Source organism: Vombatus ursinus, unplaced genomic scaffold (assembly GCF_900497805.2).
Source record: "Vombatus ursinus unplaced genomic scaffold, bare-nosed wombat genome assembly UNPS02014894.1, whole genome shotgun sequence".
Lineage (NCBI taxonomy): Eukaryota > Metazoa > Chordata > Mammalia > Diprotodontia > Vombatidae > Vombatus > Vombatus ursinus.
The window spans coordinates 2,314,463-2,330,805 of record NW_020954672.1 but is presented as its reverse complement, the minus strand read 5'-3'; the positions used below and the strand labels follow the sequence as shown (position 1 = coordinate 2,330,805).

Here is a 16,343-nt window from a genome sequence, read left to right as displayed (position 1 = left end):
TGACTGCTGATGCTGTTAGGAAACAGAAGACTTCAATCTTCTAAACAACTTCTAGACAACTACACCCTGACAGACAGTTACAGAAACTATCTGATTCCTGAGGAGTCAAGCCCACCATATCCCAAGCAGCAGCAGCAAGTACAATGTAGAAAGTGCAGTGAAAGACTGAGCAAATTCCCTCTTCCTGATGAACTGGGGGAATGAGAGGAAATTGACTATCTAGCTTCCCTTTCAAATGGAAATAACACAATAATGGAGGTGGGTGGTGAGAAGTTAGACTCACAACTTCTCATCTCTGGAAAGTTGGGAAAAAACCAGGTAACTTGCTTGGGCAATGGAAGTTGGAGATATCATTGCTAATACATGTCCTTTATATCACAATGTTTGCTGCTTGGAATGAATTACGTTCTTTACTACTTGCATGAGGACTAACATGTGTGTATTCCTAAATAAATGATAAGCTTACATGCACCCTCAGATAGGAGAGACCACCAATGAAAAATTATTTTAAACAACTGAGTTTCCTTTCATCATCAGCTCACTAGTAAACTACCAATCAAATTATATAGTAAAAAAAATTTTTTTTCAGAAATTAATCACCAGCTACAGTGACTGGCCTGGAGTCAGGAAGACCTGAGTTCATATTTGGCCTCAGACACTTACTAGCTGTGTGCCTCTAGACAAATCACTTAACTCTGTTTGCCTCAATTTCTTTATTTGTAAAATGAATTGGAAAAGGAAATGGCAAACCACATTGCCAAGAACACACCAAATAGGGTCACAATCAGTCCAACATGACTGAAGCTACTAAACAACAACAACAACAGCATGAAAATTAAGTGATTTATTAACATATCTGGATCTAAGGGGAAATGGGGGATTTCTAGCAGTATGGAGACAATAAACTACTGGAAATATTTGGTCCAGGGTGTGATAGGGGAAACAAGGTACCCTCGATAGGAACCACATATCTTCCCCAGCCCCTAGCCCTGCAGCATATAAAGTAAACCTCACTGTTGGAGGCCCCGAGATAGGGAGTGAGGCAGGAGCCCCAGGTGCCGGGATTAAGCACAGGTTTCAGATGCCTGGGGAGCACTGTGCTTTAGCACATAAGTAGGTGGCTGAGTCTTCTGGTTGGGAGGCTGTGATATGCAGGGAGCTTTGCTGGTCTTTAGTGTTGAGAGTGACTGTTAATCTTCCATTGTGTTTCACTTCCCCACTTGTAATCAAAACAAATAAATTCACCAGGCTTTTCCTTAGATCCTGCCTGTACCAATGCAGGTAATCTGAACCCCTGCTTGAATAATTACAGTAGAAGGTAGCATTCATTCCCTCTTGAATAGTCAGGGTTCGTGGGCTCTGCTCCACTGAATCTTCACTGTTCACCCCTGTTCAAAAAGACAATGACAGGTACAAGAGATCATTATTAGTTCAGCATTTTCCATAGATTTTCTTTCATTTTCATACACCCTTAGGAATCCCTGGACTGAGTCTTTTCCTCCCCCATATCCTTCTAGGAAATGACAGCTAGCAATCTCTGTTCCCACTTCAAGAGACCCCAAACTTACAGCTCCGGTGAAGAGAGAGAATCATTAATGCAACCATCAAGTGTTTCTCCATTTCCCCAACTTTTTTCTTAACAGCCCTGAGCACTCAGTTTTTTCAGCCTGGGATACCAGAGTCCCACAGTCAAAGTGTCTTTTCTTCTGCCTTAGACGTTTCTTTTTCTTCTTCTTCTTCTTCTTCTTCTTCTTCTTCTTCTTCTTCTTCTTCAAGTCCCCTGGGGATTTTCGACCTTACTTCTGTCTGGCCAACCACAGCTGCTTGCTGTCTCATATACTACATGTATTCAGTCCTTCCCACTCTCTGCAGCAGAGCTATGGTATTCAGGGAAGAGGAGTTCTGAAAATGGAAGCATTGCCCCCTTCTGGCCAGATAGAGAATGACTAACAAAATGTCTTCACTTCATTGACCCCGTTAATCCTTCCAAACAAACACATTTTTGGTGGAGTTAAAACTGTCAGTAAATGACCATGGTAAGTGAATAAAACACATGAATAGAGTGTAGTATTGATATCAAATAAAACTTTCACCCAAGCAAATGTGATATCTTTAATTACACGCATGATCATTTTTTTTGTATTGCATGGTAAAGGTATGTGGAAAGGAGTTCAACAAATAATTAATTAGTATCGCTTTACTTTAATTCTTAGTATGAATCTGTGAGTTTGTGAGTATGGATCTTCTCTTTACAACCCTTTCACACTGTATCTGTGAGTCCTTTTTGCCCATGTATTTCCATAAATCCTCCATTAGAGAACTACTTAAAATGCTGGAAGACTGATTTTGCTTTTCATATCTTTGAGATAAAAATGCATCTGTCAGACAAACTATCTGCTGTCCCTTGTCCCTTGCTATGTCTTCTCTTCCAGTCATGCACATCTCTGATCAGGTCACTTATACTACTTTATATACAGAGTTAGAGTTAAGAGGTACCTTAGATATCACTAATTGACTCCTTCACTTTACTGATGAAGAAACGGAGAAATTACACAGGTTAAGTGACTTGCCTGTGTCCACACAGTTAAAAGTATCAGTGTGAAGTGGCTGAAAGGTTGGGGATATACATAGGAATAATTCAATCATAGGATCATGACTTAGCTAATCTGGTCCTTGGGTAACAGGCATATAGTTTATCAGTGGGTCCATATTAAAAGCCTTTCCAGCTTTGTTGGAGCTGCCTGAGCTGGCATAACAATCAAGAAAGAACCCGACATCAGCTGTATCTCATACAGTGAGGATTTTCTATTACAAAAATAATCAATGCTTTTTCATTTCCATTGATTCAGTTTTGTAGGCGTGTATATAAATCTCAAATAAAATGGGTATATCATTGTATTTATTCCCCTTGTCTATCTCCCAATTAGAATCAAAATACCAATACATTTATTACACCTACACATGCACACACATACAATCATAGGACCACAAATCTGGGATTAGAAAAGACCCTTTATGTTCTTGACATCACGGTTTGCTCTTGTGTATAACAATAGAGTGATCTGTAAGGCAAACAACTGTCATGGCATATAGAGTGCAGGTCTTGAAATCAGGAAGAATTAAGTTCAAATACTGCCTCAAATACTTATTAGCCACATAGCCTTAGGTAAATCACTTAACCTTAAACTCACTTTCCTCATCTATAAAATGAGGTTAATTATAGCATCAACTTCATAGTGCTGTTGTGAGAATCAAATGAGATCACATAAGTAAAAGGTGATATAAATACTTGTAGTTATTATCTGCTTATTGGTAAGTGTGAAATGTATCCACCACTAAGAAAGAACTTATTATAGACTAGTCACTTGTTTAGACCCTGCTCTGTATGAGTGTGAGGTTCAAGGCTATTGTAAAAAAAATTTTTTTTAAATATGCTCCTCACTTTCAAGTTACTTTTGGTAACATGCTATAGTCTACTTACTTTCACTATGCCTATTCTCTTTGCCCTTTGAATTATTTGTAATTTTGAATCTTGCGTAATGTGCAACCATTTAGTTTTAGCAGGAAAACATTGTTGACAAAGGTATGAGTTTTCAACATCTCACACCACATACCAAGTTAAGGTCAAAATGAGTGCATGATTGAGAGATAAAAGATAACATCATAAGCAAATTAGGGGAGTATGGAGAAACTTACCTGTCACATTTATGGATAGGGGAAGAGTTTATGACCAAACAAGAGATAGAGAGGATCCAGGGAAATTAAAATGGATAATTTTGACTACATGAGATTAAAAAGATTTTGCACAAACCAATTAAAGCCAAAATTATAAGGAAACTGTGGAGAAAAAGCACATCAAATTTCTTTGATAAAGTCTTATTTCTCAAGTATATGAGGAACCAAACCAAATTTATAAAAATAAGAGCCATTTCCCAATTGATAACTGGTCAAAAGATATGAACAGGTAGTTTTCAGAAGAGGAAATCAAAGCTATCAAAAATGCTTTAAATTAGAAGTTAGATTAGGGAAAAACACATTAAAACAACTTTGAGGTACCACATCACACCTATCAGGTTGGTTCATATGACAGAAAAAGAAAATGACAAATGCTGAAGGTAATGTGTAAAAATTGGTACACTAATGTACTCATGGTGGAGCTGTGAATTGGTCCTACCATTCTGGAGAATGATTTGGAACTACATCCAAAATGCTATAAAACTGCATCTACTCTTTGACCCAAAAATATCTCTACTAAATTTGTGTCCCAAAAAGATCAAAGAAAAAGCAAACAGACCTAGTTGTACAAAAGTATTTGTAACAACTCTTTTTATGATGGCAAAGAATTGGACATTGAGGGAATATCCATCAATTGGTGAATAGCTGAACAAGCTGTGGTATATGATTGTGATGAAATACTACTATGCTATAAGAAATGACAAGAGTAATGGTTTAAAAAAAAAGCTGGGAAGACTTATACGAACTAATGCAATGTGAAGTGAGCAGAACCAGGAGAACATTTTAAACAGTAATGGCAATATTATAACAATGATCTATTGTGAAAGACTTGGCTTCTCTAATCAATGCAGTGATCCAAGACAATTCCAAAGGGCTCACAATAAAAAATGCTAACCACCTCCAGAAAGAGAACTGATGAACTCTGAGTACAAATTGAAGCATACTTTTTTCACTTCATTTTTCTTGCTTTTTTTTCAACATAGGTAATATGGAACTGTTTTTTTTTTATGACTTCACATGTATAATTGATGTCATATTGCTTGCCTTCTCAATGACTGGAGAGAGGGAAAAAATTTAAAACTCAATTTGTTTAAATGAATGATAAAATAAAGTATATTTTAGAAAGTAAAGGTATAGGTTTTGAAACAGACAACTGTTTGGATCATTGAAAATATAATGCAGTTTCTCCAGTGCAATGATGATCATGTCTACCTAACAATCAGTTCTGGGCCCGGGTCATTATGTACCTTCAGGGATAGGTGCATCCAGGTCACTACCATCAAGTACATGTGGACATATTTTTCTTCCAGCTACATGTTATAGTCTGGGCAATATCATATCATAATCTAATGGGTCATAAGATTTAACATTGAAAGAGATCATTCAGATCATCTAATAGTACAACCACCTCATTTTACAGAAGAGGAAATTGAAGCCTGGAAAGATAAAGTAATTTACCAAAATGGCACTGGCAAGTAGCAAAGACAAGAATCAGTCTCAGGACTCTGATCCCAAATTCAGTTCTGTCTGCTCTTCACTGTGTCATATTTTCTCAGGAGAATGGTTTTTTCTCAGGAGAATGGTTAGACCAATTTTTTGTCCTGTTAAGGATTTTAATGGGGTCATTTGGTAGAAAATTATTTTTTTGATCACAGCAACAAATGAACACATTGACCAAGAAAACAAAATATATTTCAGATCAACTAGAAGATCAGATTGCTTTAGAATGCAGGAAAGTAAGATAGAATTGGTGTCCTCAACTCTGTTTGGAATCATGGTTTCAGATTTGGAAATGTACCTGGATATGTCAATTCAAACCATTTATTTTAACTGGGGTAGCAGTAGGTCTCTGGTGGATCAAATGAGACAATATTTTTATAGCACTTAGCATAATACCTGACATATAGCAGGCAGTTAACAAATGCCAATTCACTTCCCCCTTCCCTCACCTGCTCAACTCTGGACCACCTTGCTCTTTCTGTAGTTTGGTGGTCTGTTTTAAATAATCAACTATTCAAAACCACAGTCTGAGTTCTTGCCAATATCTTTTTATGCCAAGCCATGCAAATGCTATGAGTATTCAGAAGGCATTGAATTAAAATAGAATAGAAAGGCAAATAACAAGGAATTGAATCAGGCAGTAAATGTTCTCTGTGCCCATACCCCAAATGACTTCTATTTCCCATGGCATCAAGGGAGTGATAATCAAATTCCTCCTTAGTCCTTCTATTTTTCCACTGTATAGAAAGTAGGATAAAGTCAATTCCAACTCAAGTTACCATGGTGAGGTTTAAGGTCTAATGCCAACTTCCTCCTGACTTTCTTTTCTGACAGTTTCAGCATAGTTAGCTAGTGAATTTTTTTGCCACAAGGATGGATGAACATGAAAGCTTCTTGGCTTATCATCACACCATATCCTGGTTGTACTGCCTAGGGTCTTCTACATAGATGTTCATGGAGTTGTTACTAGCTTTAGAATTGAGAACATTTCTTAATCTTTCTATTTTTCATCTTCATATGAGAATGAATGAAAAAAAAATATGAAAAATAAAATAAAATATAAAATAAATATATATAATATATAAATATAATATAATATGTAAATATATAAATAAAAAATAAAATGAAAAAGTATTAATTGCTTACTATGTGCCAAGCACTGTGCTATGCACTGGAGATACAAAGACAAAAGCAAAGATAATCCCAGTCCTCAAGTAGCTTACATTCCAATAGGGGAGATAACACATATAAGAGAGTGGTGACGTGGGAAGAGTATTTAGGTTTGGAAAATAATAAACAAAATTACAATGGGGAATAGATTGTCATACCTTTTCTAAATGACAGAATTGGTTTTACTTTTTATCTAGAACTAAAAAAAACAGTGAGTGTGGATAGATAGTGTACATGGTTGGGGCAGGACTTAAATGTAGTGGGCAAATGCATTGACTGCCAAAATTGACAATGTAGCCCTACACAGAAATTTTAGTAATTAAAAGAGGAAAAATTCTGTATCAAATTTCTCAGATAAAGGTTTGGTATCCATGATATATAAGCAACTAAAAAAGTAATTATATATAAATATATCAACATATAACACATATATGAAATAACATTTATATGTTATTGGTATCTGTATATGTATAAAACTTATATAGGATATATAGATAGATAGAAATAGATATCAAAAAGCAATTCTCCAATAGATAAAATTATCTAAACCACCAAATTCTCAAAAGAATAATGACAAGATATTAACAGCTATATAAAAGAATGCCACAAAAAATGAACTAGAGAAATGCAAATCAAATGCAATAAACCCTGAAGTTTTATCTCATACCTAGAAATTGTTAAAAATGAAAAAAATGAAAATAGACAAATTATGAAAAGATAATTACACCAGGACATTGCTGATGGGGCTATTAATATGTTGAATCATTTGGAAAAGGAGTTTATAATTACGTAAAGTGACTAAAAAATTCAAACCTTTCGACCCAGAGATTGTATTGCTAAGCATATACCCCAAGAAGGTAACTGATTTTTTTTTTTGGTGAGGCAATCGGGGTTAAGTGACTTGCCCAAGGTCACACAGCTAGTACGTGTTAAGTGTTTGGTCTCAGGCCAGATTTGAACTCAGGTCCTCCTGACTTCAGGGCTGGTGCTCTATCCACTGTACCACCTAGCTGCCCCTGGTAACTGATTTATTTTTAATGGCCCCAAATGCATCAAAATTTTAGCAACACTTTTTTGTTGTAGGAAAGAATTGGAAACAAAGCAGTTGCCCATTGGTTGGGGAATGACTAAATAAATTGTGGTACATTAGTGTAAAGGAATATTACTGTGCTGTGAGAAATTATAAACATAATGAAGAGCAAGGAAAGATTTACATGATCTGATGAGTGAAGTAAGTAGAACCAAGAAAACAATATAAACAATTACTACAGCAATGAAAATAAAGAGAATAACCATAAATCAACCAAAAGTGAATGTTGCAAAATTATAAAGAACAAGCGTGGCTATAAAGAAGAGATATGAGAAGACACCTCTTCCCACTCCTTTGCAGAGGTAGGAGGTTCACAGATGTGGTACTTTTTATTTTTTTTCAGACTTTTTTAATGTACTCATCAATTTTTATGACATTTTCTCTTTTTTATTTAAAAATTATTTTTACATAGAATGACACTCTGGAAGGTGAGGAAGAAGAAATATTGGGAGTAATCTGTTATGTACAAAACAAAAGATGTCAATAAAAAATTTTTTCAGGTTACTGCACCTAGGCTTACTCTTTCTTTTTATCTCTCCTCAGATGTTGGGGTATCTGTGTGGGAATGTAGACAAGAAAGAGATTACAATTTTTCACCAACTGCTCTTCTGACTGTATAGAGCATCTCAAACAAGACCCAAGGAATGTGTATGATGAAATAGATGAAGTACCTAATACTCTGGCATTTGAGAGGTGGTGAAGTCCTCCACAACTCTACCTAAAAAGATTAAACTAGCTTTCTTCTTTTCAGAAAATGCCTCACTTTCTTTCTACTGAATATGGCAACATTAAATAGAAATGTAAGGGAACACTTTACTCTTCAGGGACTGAAGTGCTCTTTATCAACAAAACAGCTTGCTAGTATAATTGAAAGCACATAGAACCTGGGGTCTGGAGTTCTAGGTTCTAATATTGCTTTCAATACTGACTGCATCTTTGAGCCTAGAGAAAACATGGAAATATTGGTATTCCAACAGAGTTGTTGGGAGGAGATAATTTTGTGAACCTTAAATCACAATATAAATATGAATTAGCATAATGCAAATTTTATCTTAATAGACCAACACATCATTGATTTTCACACATCTAAGGAGTCATTACATATGGGGAAGGAAAAGGTAATGAGCCTTTATATAGCTTATATACAAACATTATCTCATTTGATCCAAATGACAACCCTGCAAGTGAGAGATAACATGAAAATAACTATGTTCAAACAAGATATATACAGAATAAATTGGAGATAATCAACAAAGGAAAGGCCCTGGCATTAAGGGGAATCAGGAAAGGCTTATTCTAAAAGGTGGATTTTTCAGCTGAGACTTGAAACAAGATAGGGAAACCACGAAATGGAGATGAGAAGGGAGAAGACTCCAGGTATTAGACATAGTAGGAGAAAATATATATGATTGATAGATAGAGCATCTTACAGAGTACATAGAGGTGAATAACATATGAGAAGACTGAAAAGGTAGGCAGGGAGGCAGGTTATGAAGGGCTTTGAGCACCAGAGTATTTTATATTTGATTCCTGAAGTGATGGGGACCAACTGGAGCTGATTAAATATGAGATGGGGGTAACGTGGTTAGACTTGTGCTTTATTAGGAAGATCATTTTGACAGCTGGGTAGAAGATGTACTGGAGTGAGGAGACACTAGAAGCAGAGAAACCAACCAACAGTCCAGGCATAATGTGATGAGGTCCTGTAACAGGGCTGTGACTGTGTAAAGAGAAAAGAGCTTATAAGTGAGAAATGATATAAAGGTAAAATTGATTGGACTTGGCAACTAATTGGATATGGGGTGGGGAGAGAGAGAAGGAAGAGTGGAAGATGATACTTACGCTGAGAGTGTGGATAGATGGGAGGATGATGGTATCCTCAACAAAAATAGGAATATAAGGAAGAGAGGGGAGCTTTGGAGGGAAGATAATAAGTTCAATTTTGGATATCTTGAGTTTAGGATGTCTGTGGTACATGCAGTTCAAGATGTCCAATAAGCAATTAGAAATGTGAGTCTAGAGGTTGTGACAGAGGTTAGGACTAGATAAGCATATCTGAGAATCATCAGCATAGATATGACAAGTGAATCCATGCTATAAGTAAGAACACAAAGCAAAATAGTATAGAAAGAGATCAGAAGACAGAGTCCTGGAGCACACCCATAATTAGTGAGTATGACCCAGATGAAGATCCAGCAAAATACATTGTGAAGGAATAGTCAGTCAAGTGGAGGAGAACGAGTACAGAGTAGTATCACGACAATCTAGAGAGAGGAGACTATCAAGAAGAGGGTGATTAATAGTGTTAAAAACTGCAGAGAGGTCAAGAAGGATGAGGACTGAGAAAAGTCATTACATGTGTTGATTAAGAGATCATTAATAACTTTGGAAAGATAAGTTTTGGTTGAACTATGAGAATGGAAACTAGAGTGCAGAAAGTCAAGAACAGAGGAGGAGGAAAGAAAGTACAAGTGCTTTGTATAGATGGCCTTCTCAAGGAGTTTGCCACAAAAAGGGAGGAAAGAGATGGAATGACAGTTGGGAGGGAGGGATGGATCAAGTGAGGGGTTTTTGAGAATGCGGGAGACATGGGAGTGTTTGTAGAAGTGGGGAAGTGGCCAGTAGATAGAGATTGAAGATAAGTGAGAAAGTAGAGATGATAGAGGAGGTAGTCTGCAGAGAGGACAGGATAGAATGGGATCATTCTGATGCATGTAGAGGGCTTTCCCTTAACAAGGATATGCGGCACCTCTTCGTGTGAAATGGATGAAAGAAGAGAAATTGGCAGAAGGCTTCTGAGTGATGTCAAATGATGGAGATGGAAGAACAGGGTGGTCTTGGTGAATGGCCTCAATTTTTTTAATGAAATATGAGAGAAGGTTCTCAGCTGAGAAGGTGGAGGGAGGGGGAGTTACAGGCAGCTTGAGAACTGATGAAAAGATTTGGAAGAGCTTCTGTGGTGAGTGGGACAGTGAGTCAGTTAGAGAGTTATAAACAGATTGCTTTGCAACACTGAGGGCCCGGTTGAGATTATGCTGCATGAATTTGTAGTGGACCCTGGCAGCACATTTCTGTGGTTTTCTCTAACTTTGTTTAGCAGCACATAAGTAGAAGCAAAGGCTGCAGATGGTGGAAGTAATCTAAGGATGAAGTTTGGCAGGTTAGGATTGGAAATAGGATGAGAGGCATAAGATAAGAGAAAAGTGGACAATGTAGAGTTGAAATGGTTTATCAAAGGGTCAAGAGATGAGAAGAGAATGAAGTCAATGCAGAGGTGATGACCTGAGAAAGAACCAAGGGGACGGTAGATCAGAGGTCATGATGAGAGTGAAGAATGGGATTTGGAGTTCCAAGGCAGAGGAAAAGGTAAAATAACAATAGACTGTGATCAGATAAGGGAATTTTATAGTTCATAAATGCAGACTTGCAACTGAAACTTTCTGTATGAGTTTTCTCCCCCATTAGAATGTGAGTTCCTTGAAAGCAGGAATTGTCTTATTTTTCTATTGATGTTGTAACCATGTAACAGCATCAAGGGCTACTGGAAGTGTAGTTTTTACTAACCAATAGGAACGACTGGCAGATATTGAGAACAGACCTAAAATTTAATATAATTGTAATAGTTATAGCTTTGGCTGGCTTGCTTAAGGAATGATTTATCTGCACAGAACTTTCTATCAGCCTGAATGTGCTTGCATTGCCACTACTATAATCTGGTGAATTTATCTACTTTCCCTTTCTTCCCCATGCCTCATTACTGCCTGATGAATTGGCATCTTTTAAATTTCGGATTTTCCTGGCTTTCTTAAAAGCATCGTTTATTTGCTGTATTTTTATAATGGATTATGTTTCCAGATGAAGACAAACTGCCTTTTATTTTGTTCTAAACAAGTGTTTACAACAGAGTAGTGGGTGAGAAAGGGAAATATACACAGGAAGGACAAGGTATGGTGCCATAAAATTAATTGCCCTTAAGTTTAAAGAAAAAAGTAACAGTAGTAGGTTCTCTGGAGACACAAAGGAGGGCTTTCATATGACCATGGTGATATAGTGGAGTTCTAGATTCCCATATTTCCACTCTTATGTGTAAATATTTGTAGTTCTTGGAGATGAATCAACTCAATTAGTTTCCAAAATGGTGTGTCATATGTTGGTTTTTGGAAGATGTTTTATATTTTCCAAGATGATGTATCTTATGGGAGTGTGGCCTCTGTATGTTCTAATAAGACTTATTTCTCTAAGGTTATAGAAACATTCAGAGGAGAAAAATGGTCTGTGTATCTGTCTAGGAAAAACTCAGTATGAAAGTGACTAGCCCCTGGGCTTAACTTCATGTAGTTTGTCTGATGCAATTTTTAACTGATGTGTTCCCATTTCCAAAGGGAACCACCTACAGTAGAGACCTCACAATCTTTGAGAGTTCTGATGATGTGCAGAGAAGAAGGAAATTGTAAATTATGGAATACACAAGACAGCCCCTGACCTCAAGGAACTCTTATCCTAATGGAGGAAGTCACATAAAGAGGAACTAGAAAGAAGGAAAAATAATCAAAGAGTTCAAAACTATTTAAGAAGCTAAAGATTTAAGAGAATCTTAAATTCAGGAGACTGGAAGATGTGAATCACTATGCTGTGGAATAAATATCGTGATCCCTTATAAGGGAATCTTTTTCTTTTGTGTGGAGTACAACACAGTGCAACATTGCTCAAATGTAAAGACCGGAGGTAAGAAATAGAGGATAGATGGAAATAGACTTCCCATACACCCTGGGGACATTAAAAATGTGTAATAATTTCTTCATTCTCTCAAGGAGATTGAAAGTAGGAAGGAGTAGGGGTATGGGAGAGTCTGATAAGAAGAATATGGATTAGCCAAGATGTAGAGTAAGCAAGTGATACAGGTTTTACTTTAGAAGTGCAATTAAAAGGACATTTATATTCTGGGATAGGGGAAGGTATATGCTTATAGTAAAAAACAGAAACTTATGAAAGTTTCATTCATGGGGAATGACAACAGTATGACTGTCATCTCCAAATAAGCACTATGCTTTCCTGGGCTGCATCACAAACCAAAAGAATGGGAAGTTTGAGTCCATGGCACTGGCGTGTACCCAGGGTAGTAGTGGGTACAGATTCAACCATAAGATATAGTAGCTTCAGTAGTGGGGAGTGGGTGTGGTATGAGTAGAGGGTAGGAATTGCCCTTGTGATGCCAAGTACTGATATTTCTATGAGTGAGTCATAACACAAGAAGACTCCACCAAAAACAAAAGATGAAGCCTTTTCTACATAGATAGTAATTAGCAGAGCCAGAGATCATACCCAGATTCTCTGACTTCAAATCTAACACTATTTCCACTAATCACAAGAATGGCATGAACAAAGGCATCCAGTGGTCAGGAAGGACCATTTCCACCCCAGATTTGTAAATTCCTTTGTGTGAGAAACTCTCTGTGATAAAGATCCCATCCATGCATGTAGGCAACTCCTTGGCAACTTTTAGTCTTAATGTAGATTCTTAACCTGAAATCCATGAATTTGGGGCTTTTTTCCTTGTTAGTATTTTGATAACTGTATTTCAATATATTTGATTTTCTTTACAAGTCTATGTATTTTATTTCATACATTTAAAAGCATTATTCTTTGAATAGATCCATAGTCTGCATCAGCCTGCCAAAGGGGTTCCCTGCCACAAAATAAAAGATTAGGATGCCCTAACTTAGAGAGTTGCCTGACTAGGTCGTTGAGATTTTAGAGTGACTTGTCTGAGGTTATGCTCTCAGTATGTATAAGCAATCAGACTTGAACCCAGATCTTTCTAGCTCTGAGATTTGCTCTCTATCCACTATGCCAAGCAGAGAATGATGATTTCAATTTAATTCAGGTTTTGAATCACTAATATCTCTACAGGAGTCTTTTATTTTCCAAACTCATCCAACTTTCCAGTAAAGGTACCACTTATTTACTATTGTCATATGTTCCCTTACTTGTCCATTTTATCTCCTTATATTACTTTCCCTGGGCCCAGGGTGATAATTCATGGAGACAGAGACCTACTGTCAAAACGTTTTCTTATGATCCTGGCATGAAAAATTCATTCCCCTCCTACTGCTTTAACTGGAGACAGGATCAAAAGTCATGCATTAGGATGCATTTTATCAGTACATTGTGGTGCCCCTGTTTCAATTCCTGTCTTTCTTCTTCTGACCTTGCAATTCAAACTACCAAGAGAGAAGAGACCAAGCAATAAACAAGGGGACTGGGAAACTAAATGCAGAATTGTAGACATCACTACTAACCCTTGCCAGGAGTCATGCCATCATGGCATCTGAGCTTGGAGGAGAGAAGGGAGGGAGAGAGAAACAGAGAGAGAGAGAGAGACAGACTGAGACAGAGAGAGAGAGAGAGAGAGAGAGAGACAGAGACAGAGACAGAGACAGAGACAGAGACAGAGACAGAGACAGAGAGAGAGACAGAGAGAAGGGAGGGGGAGGAAAGGAGAGGGGAGGAGAGGGAAGAGGAAGAGAGGAGAGGAGAGGAGAATTCTAGGGAATCTTCAGAATTCTTATTTTCACTGGTGGTTTTGGTTCATTTTCTTTTGTAGCAGGTGGATTCAATGGGCTATGACTCTAAAAAAAAGTTATTCATTTTTCCTTCTGTCTATTCAACACTGAATTATCTGCTTGGGAATTGAACTTTTACTTAGCTTTTCTCTACTGGATTCTTTTTTGGCATTCCACATCTTTTTTTCTAGTATTCCCAGTAGTTTGTCCCTCATTTTCTTCTTCTTTCTGACCGTTTTCCTTCTTCTATGACACACAGTTTTTCTTTGGAATAGACCTCTGAAACTGGGTGTCCTCAACCTCATCAAGTTGGGAGAGTATAGGAACTAGTCAAGTCCCTGCCCATAATAGTCTCTGCATGGAAAGAACTGACCACAATTAGGAGTCTAGTTCTTTTTCTCTGGACATACAATTTTCTTCTTCTCTAGCCATCCCTTTCCAGCTCAAGGCCTGCTCAATTTCTTGTGTAACCTCTCCCCTCTCTCTCCAATAATTGCATGCCCTTTCCTTACCTTGAATGGGTAGAAGAAAAGGTTTTTCCTCTTGTGGGTGGGAAGTGAGGTTCAGATTAATTTACTGACATCAGAGGTACAGATAGTACACAACCACCAGATCAGAACATGACTATGTTGTTGCTTACGCTAACTGCTTATGCTGGCAACTTACGTTGGTTGTTTATACAGAGAGGGCTAGATGTAGAGAGAATGGATAGAAGAGCTTTAAAGCCTTTGCAGTTTTTCCATAAGGCTTTTACCTTGTGTGATATCTCTACCTTGTTTCCTTGTTGATTCAGCTTGATTTAATATATATTATTGCATATTTCTTTTTTTTTCATTGTTAAGTTGGAGTGGTGCTGAAAACAGCTGTTCCACCATCTTGCCAATCTGGATGTTTGCTGTTTTGTTTTGCTTTTCATGATGTCTCTTTTCAAATATAGTCATAGAACTTTAGATGGCTTTGACGTAGCCCTGGAATTTCAGGACTATGACTTTTTAGTCAATCTGCTTTAGTGGTAAATTGATCATAATGAGCAAAATGCAGCCAGTGGTGATGCATCGGTGAGTGTGAACTCTTATTGAAGAAACTTATTTGTGGGACCCTAGTGAAGGAGAATAATGGAAAGGAGACTACCAAGGTTAAGCAGCAAAGGGGGCAAAGTTAAAGGTGGAAATAAATAGAAGGCAGTCATTTTGGAATGGAAATCTCTCATAGGCTATGAAACTTCAGCCTTGGTTTGCAGACATGCAAAGTTCTCCTGCCCTTTAACAATGCCATGAAACCAAAAGTAGGTACATAGAAGTTTCCAGGATCCCTGCTTGGTCCTCCACTTTAGATACGTGAGCCTTGGTAGAAAGTTCCAGGTATTATCCAGTTCCTGAATCAAACCTATTACACCCCAAGTAGCAGCAGTCATGTTTTCTAGAAAAACTGAGCAATCTACAACTTCCTGATGTGCCTGGGAACTGAAGGGGCCATAATTGCCTAGATTCTCTTGGAAACTGGTAGGTTACAGGGTACAGATAAGATTCACAACTCCTCCTGGGAAACTGGGAGAAGGGATAGTTTGCTTTGGCTATAAAAGTTAAGAATATTGTTGCACATTTCATATATGTCATAATGCTTGCTATTTAGACTAAATTAGTTTATTCCTTATTACTTAAAAGACATCAAAGTGATTTGTTATGTATCCAGATCTAAGAAAAAAGAACAGATTTCCAGTGGAATGAGGACAAAGAGACAATGACAATATCTCTAGCCAGGGAGTAATAGAGAAATACTGTCAGTAGGGAAAGTATATATCTTACTCTACCTCTACGACATAAGTTAAACTTCGGGAGACCCCATAGAAGAGTGTGTCTGGAGCCCCAGGTGCAAGGTTTATGCATGGGCTGCATGTGCCTGGTGAGTACTGTGTCTGTAACACAAAAGTAGGTGGCAGAGTCTCTAGGCTGGGAATCTTGGATATGAAGGGTGCTATGCCGGTCTTTAGTGTTGAATGAGGCTGTTAATCTTCCATCCTGCTTCACAGCTCCACTTAAAGACAAAATAAAAATATTCACCAGATTTTCTCCTGGAATCTGCTGCTACCAGTAAAAGTAATTAGAACTCCCACTCGAGTAATTGCAGTGGATAGTACAGTTCTTTCTCTCTTGGATAATTTGGAATAGAGGATTCTGCTCTACCTGTACTTCTCCATTGACCCCTAAAATGACAGGCAGAAGAGATCATTATTAGTTTAGCATTTTCCAAAATTTTTCTTTCATTTTCATAATCCCCATAAGAAC

The 16,343-nt window shown here is 37.4% G+C and overlaps 1 gene segment (V, D, J or C); it reads right to left on the bottom strand.

The window, feature by feature from the left end:
* Positions 1–808: 808 nt before the first annotated feature.
* LOC114028708 lies at positions 809–1,737 on the bottom strand. The segment is given in 2 exon segments: positions 809–1,388; positions 1,569–1,737. Coding segments are annotated over 2 exon segments (363 nt in total).
* Positions 1,738–16,343: the final 14,606 nt, after the last annotated feature.